The 6,530-nt window shown below is 43.2% G+C and overlaps 1 protein-coding gene across 2 annotated transcripts in view; it reads left to right on the forward strand.

Annotated features, from left to right (window-relative positions):
• The first annotated feature begins 5,274 nt into the window (after positions 1-5,274).
• c24h18orf21 (chromosome 24 C18orf21 homolog) overlaps positions 5,275-6,530 on the forward strand; it is a 20,886-nt gene continuing 19,630 nt past the window's right edge. The window contains exon 1 of one of the 2 annotated variants that reach the window (XM_040122779.1): positions 5,275-5,648. In XM_040122779.1, coding sequence (XP_039978713.1) covers positions 5,554-5,648 — 95 coding nt within the window. In that variant the 5' untranslated portion in view covers positions 5,275-5,553. The remainder of the gene's footprint in view (positions 5,649-6,530) is intronic. The other variant, XR_005706799.1, reaches the window with a different exon arrangement.

Below are 6,530 nucleotides of genomic sequence, written 5' to 3' on the forward strand. Positions count from 1 at the left end.
ATGGGACTTGTAATTGAGGTATTGATGTTGAGTAATAAGTCCCACTTATTCTCCATGATCGGGACAATGATGACACAGAGTGTAATGGATACGTGCTGTGCATCCCTTTACCTAAACCTTACCATTCGAGAAGATCCTCCCCGTTTCAAAGATTCACACAATAGACGGCTTAACAATGGTGCATTGTGCCAGCTGTAACAGTGGTGTGGCTCATCTGATTAGCGTGTGATAGGGAGGCAGAATTTCAGTCTGCTGGCAAATTACTCGGAGAGGAACCATGGTGAAAAAACTGCACATAGTAGGATTTTTACATTCATGAGGAAATAGTTTGAGGAAACAAAAGAAAATCAGGATACCAGATCCCCATATTTACATAATGCCTGTGCCCCTATCTTGCCCCTACTCTATATGTAGAGTATGTTCGGTAGTGCCATTGCTGAATTATCTTATTTTAATAATGGGACAGCTTACTGAGGCAAGGGCTAGGTGATGAAATACAGATGTCAAAATACTCATAGCAATTACGTAGGGTTTCCATTATCACATCAGACTAAAGGCATCACTGGGTCCATCCATAATGTAACAGTGATGAGGGTACAAAACTTCATGTGCACGGGCACACATTCATTTGCATGTGTTCGTATACATGTACATTATATGTGTCTGTATGCTTGAGGTCGTTGAGGCTGCCGATTGGCTCTGCAACAATCAGTTAGCTGTCTGAGATTTAACTTAAAAGGGAAAAGAAAAGTCTAGTCTGGCAGCCACTTTGGGTATTAGGCTTTGCGCCCATTCATTTTAATCAAGGCCGCAGGGAGCTAACAAACAAACAAACAAAGCACCATCCTTTCAACACCACACCACCAAGATTTTAAACCAGGTTATTAGACTTAACTCTTAACTTTTAAGCCTTGTCGTCCAACCGACAACTTTTTAGACATTTAGGCAAACCCAAGGTTACCTGTTTGGTATCCGTTCTGTTTGGTAACGTTCTTATTCCATCTATCCCAAACTAATGTGCAAAGAGGCTTACTAATAGCCACTTACCGTGAAAGTTATGTACACCTGTGAAGTGCTTTTCAGGGCATGTCTTTGAATACTAATCCTCTGTCATTTTATTATGAAAAGCACATAATGGAAGTAGGCTTTACTATTCCTCACTATTGCCCTCCTTGTTATTCTCCGGGGATACACAAGCTTTTACAGAGACCTTAGCTGGTCCTTCCACTGGGTCCTTTCCCTTGGTGTCTTGTGAATGAGCCACTGTTCTCTTGGGCTCAGGATGCTGGGATCGTCCTGATCCAAACAAACCCTGTTTGTAGACCAAACATCTTTGTTCTACTCAACCTGATTATGCACTGTGTAGAGAAGTAGTCTGTACCAGCAGCTCTGCTTCCCAAGCAAACGCACCAGCCAGCGCATGTGCATACATCCACATACAAATGTACACATGCATGCACACACTCACACACATGCGCACTCTGCCTTGTTCAGAGACACAAAAACACACATGCTCTCCTTGTCTAAAAATGGGCTTCAATACAGGGATCTAAAAAGAATTTAGCTCTGAGGCATTGTTTAAAAGAAAAGTGTGTTAAAGGAAGAATATGTAACAAGGTCGAATAACCAGATCACCCCCTTTTGAGTTTTCACATGTTCCACCTTCATGAAGTACAGTACATGCGGGAAGATTTTGTTGGAAATAGCCCGAGAGAAAAGTCTCCTGGCCTGTACATGTGCAGCTTCCAGTAACAGTTGAGTGACTCAGCCCTCTTCACAAATAATCTCCACTGAGGGTCTCATCACTGAAAATGTTGAATATAGAATTGTATTTATCTCACAGAGTAGCTTTGTGAAATAGCATTTCACAGCCTTCAGTCTACTGATTTTAATAAAGTAGAATGTGAGAGCAGTTGTCCTTGAAGTATTTTCTCTGGGAGTCTGTGATCATTCCCAGAGAAATAAAGACAACTTCATACCTGCACATAGACAAAATTCTTTTTGAGCAAGTGATGCTGTGACCTTGATCTACTCTTACTCTGTGTTCTAGCAACAACTATTCATCAACACTGTGGTTCGAATCCACCACAAGCTCGAGTGTGCTTGAAGAGTACTTACTCTCTAAATGATGCATTAAAAAGATAAATACTTCATAAGAAACAACTAAGAAACAGAGATCTGGAAAATGCGGGCATACAAACATGCACACACATGGACAGGCATGCATGTTTGCACTGAGATATAGGAAGAAAGACACGAGTACTAGCTGCTAAAACGTAGTAAGTAAGCTAAGGATTAGCAAGACTGCACCAACAAGATGTTTATGCACAGAAGACTAAAACAAAATCAGCCAGTTATCAGGACACAGCATGAAAGCTGACTCACTGAATGACTGTATATAATGCTCTATTAATTATTAATTCAAGTGGATAATTACACTCCTTACAGATTATAAACTGTTAAACTCCTGCTGGAGATGTGTAAAGTAACGGGGGTTCTGCAGGAGAACGACCTGAGATAGCAGCTGCAGACAAATGCACATCTGCAGCTAACATCACTGTGCAGGAGAAAACCGATAGAAGTGATCCCTTCAGTTGTTATCACACCACGACTGCGGGAAGTCATCACAAAGACATACAACAGACACAACTGACTGCAGTCACACATGTGCATGAACTTAAGGCAAACACACACACACACACACACACACACACACACACACACACACACACACACACACACACACACACACACACACAGCAGTACAGCACATTGGGCCTTTTCTCCGGAGCCCTCACAGCACTATTGGAGTTGGTGTTGCGTTTCAGAAGTGACAGCTGGCTCAGTGGCTGCTGCAGCTGCTGCCGCTGCTGCTGGGATTGGCTTTTCCCTGCGGATGCTGACAGTAAACTCAGGGATGTCTCTGCTCTCTGTAAGGTCCTTCAGAGGTGAAAGAACAGTCCTGGTAGCACCAGACCCGTGTCACCACAGCACAGTGGAGACAGGTGTGGTCCTATGTGACTCAGTGAGTAGTGCATTATAAGGCTGCAGGTTCCATCATCTATGAGTCAGCAGGGCACCACACTCATCGGACAGTTTTAGGGGTTTAAATTCCCACTGATAAAACTGACTCTAAAAATGTGCACAGCTGTGAATTTATAAGCTGCAAAGCACCCCTTCAATTTCCAATGTTACTGTATGGAAATAAATTTCCTTCAAAGATTTACGAGCACTACAATACTGTATGGTGGTTATGCGATTGATCTCCAAAGGCTTCAGCTCTCCTGTGCCCTGCAGGAAAATGAGGTTCATTTATAACTGTGCAGATCAATGGGGAAGTATTCTTCAAGTCTTTGTTAATTGAGACTACATTTTTTTTTTTTGGCTCGTCACAGCTACGACATTCATTTATGCCAATTCATTTTTGTGAGACCTCAGAATCCTTGAAACAGCAAGCATCCAGCCTACCTTCCCATCGCAGTCCCGGTCCTTTTTCATTCCGGCCGCACGGCAGCACAGACGGGACGAGGATGCGGTCGCACTTTGGGCACCGTAGCAGCCTCTCCGCCCGCCTGTCTCTTTGTCTGACTCCCCCCCCCCCCTCGGAATCGCGAGTCAATTCCAGGTAGTAAAGGGAAAACCCGTTTATCCGCAACTACACTTTCGCGGAGCCGCAGCGCTTGGCTGTTTTCGATCTGGCGCGGAGGCGCCTGGCGGACAGCGCCGGGCAAAGTGAAGATTTACTCGCGGACGAAGTGAGGAGCAGTCCCTCACACTTTGGCTTACTCCGTCCGTTTCTGTACGCGCTACAAGGACCCGGTGATTTAATAGGCCTATCTCGTCTGGTGCCCCCCAACCCCCGCCCCCCTCCACGGACGGACACACACGACACGAGCACACATATTGCACAGAGGTTAACATGTAAAGAAAGAAATTGTAGCGGACTTCAGACTTCAGCAAAATGTTGGCCTATAGAAAAAGCATTAAATAATAAACCCATCATCAAGAGTCTATAGGCTACTGTATTGTTTGCATTGTATAATTTGAATGCCCTGCGTAACTATCCCTTATTGTACTTTATTAATCTATTCCAAAGTTCCGAAAGGAACATTATAGGATGAAAATGATCAGTTAGCAATTGAAATGAAGCCATTAGAGACTATTTCTGTTTTTTGGGTTTTTGTTTTTTTTTTTTTTTTTTTCTTTTAACTCAAGTTCATGTGGGACCATGATAAATTATAATACGCCACGTTTTTGCTAAATTATCTGCCTCTCACTAAAATCGCAGTATTTGTCATGAATGAAGGCATGAAAACCTACTGTTAGGCAGGGCGAATATTCCGGGGAAAGATGCGCGTAAAACGCACCGGACCGACCATCAGCCCTTGGACACTCTGACGCGAGCAGAGCAGGAGCTCTGTCTCCGCTGGTGCTGAATGAAATCCCCTCTGGTTTCGGACAAAACCTCTTTGTAACTTCTGTCTTGTCATTTCACGTCCACCAGGCTTGTGTCGGACTGTGGTGCCTTCTTTTGATATCCGCACACCACAGGGAACCCATCGGTGCGCACTCAGTAGGCTCTTCCTCCCTGCTGCTCCCACTGCTTCAAAATATCCAATTTCACATTCTAGCTCTCCCTCTCCCAGGCAGAACTCTCTTCGAGATCCGACGCAGTGATTTCACTGGACCCAGCAGGAGTTTTATAGACCCAAGCGACACCTTGAGCCTGTGCCGGATGGCATGGCTTGATGTATGTGTTTTTGGAGCTCAGTAAACCTGGTTTGTCAGCGCTCTGATATGCGCAGGATACAGCAGTAATGATGTCAATGTACCCCACTGTCGTCTAACATTGGTAATTCTTACTGTCCAATAAGATCCAAGGAGTGATGACATCAAAGAATATCTGTTCAGTGGAGCTGGGTTGACTTTAGTGGCGCTAAATTAACAACCTGTCATCGTTGGAAATCTCAGAAATGCATTCATCAGCTCGTGTCTGAGGATTTAACTTTGGCTGCGGGTAACATGACTGTCTGATGACTGATTATAGAGTTACTCTAGACTGGGGCTGTAACGTAATTCCTGATACCTGATCCCTAAACAAGCCTTTTAAAAGTTCATTTTAAATCAGATTAATCATTGTGAAGGAACAGCCTGCATTCCATGTTGTTTAATTTTATTTTATTCTGTTTTTTTTTTTTTTTTTTTTTTTGTTAAGACTAACCACTTAGTAGAGAACAATAAATCAGCTAACATAGGCCACCCAATCAAGCAGTTGTTCCGCAGTGCTCCTGACTTACTCAGTTTCCCACAATGCATCGCACGCAACGTCAGAATCTCGCGACCCAACGTGGGTTTCTCCCTTGTAGCAACCCAGCGGCAAAGTTAGTTGTACCTGGATTAAAATGAAGACATTTTCCACCTTTCTTCGCCGTTGCTGATCAAGTCGTGTGTGTGGACGCTCTTTTGGCCTCCGTTCCCAACTTGCTGGCCACCAAGACGAGGAAGACGTTTTAACAGCGGAGTTTAACACGTCGTAGGAGGACACTCTCTAAAATGAAGACTCCCCCTGACGGAACATCCGTCAGCTTTCTGTTCGACGCTTCTCTGCTGTATAAAGAAACATGCCCGGAGCTGTCACGGTTCTTCCTGTAAGAAAGTTTGTTTAAAATCCTACGTGAATTGCTCCCCTCTGTCACCCGAGTCCTTGCTTTCTGTCCTAAATTGTTGTAATGGCGGTATCTAGACGCTAGGTGGAAGACCTCGATAAGTGTTAACAGTTGACTTCCCGGTCGGAAAAATTAAATTTCTGTGCAGTAACGATATACTGAAAATTTTTCTTTTCTAACATCAATTTGTCCCAGAGTGGTGTCTGGATACTTCCAATTGCCCAAATGAAACCATATATCATTTCAGACATACTGTTATTTAATTTTTTTGTTTTTAGATGTTAGTACAAAGGAGCATTGGAAAATAATGACTGCTCTGATTTTAGTTTTCACTTTAGGTTTCCCCTCTGTTACCCCTGTACATACAGGGGTCTCTTGACTGACAAAATATTAACTTAGCAGGTTCGGTAGTTAGTGCAGAAATAAGAGGGAACCTTTCTAGAGTAGACGAGACATCCCAAAAAACATGCACAGCTGTTAATCGCCAAGTCCTTTTAAAAAAAAATATATATATATATATATTGTTTCATTTATATTTACACATGAAAATGATTAGCTTCATTTAGAAACGAAAAATCAGCATTTAACTCGAGCAAGGGCTTCTTTTACTGGCGCCTTGACAAACATGAATGGCGCTAACAGATCTTCAGAAAACATCAATAAAAAATTGAATTGCTGTCTAATACGACGCTGTGTATTAAAAGACCTGTCAGTCAGTTGGAGAGTAATAGCAGGAAACTCTGGTGGTGGGGATCTGCTGTGATTGTTGTTTTAATATAGAACCACGGCTCAAAGGGCAGACTATCCACGGGTGTATGACAACTGGTTGCGGTTGTTTACAATGTTGCTCATCTTACCATATAT

The sequence above is a fragment of the Xiphias gladius genome, chromosome 24 (genome assembly GCF_016859285.1).
Source record: "Xiphias gladius isolate SHS-SW01 ecotype Sanya breed wild chromosome 24, ASM1685928v1, whole genome shotgun sequence".
Taxonomy (NCBI): Eukaryota; Metazoa; Chordata; class Actinopteri; order Istiophoriformes; family Xiphiidae; genus Xiphias; species Xiphias gladius.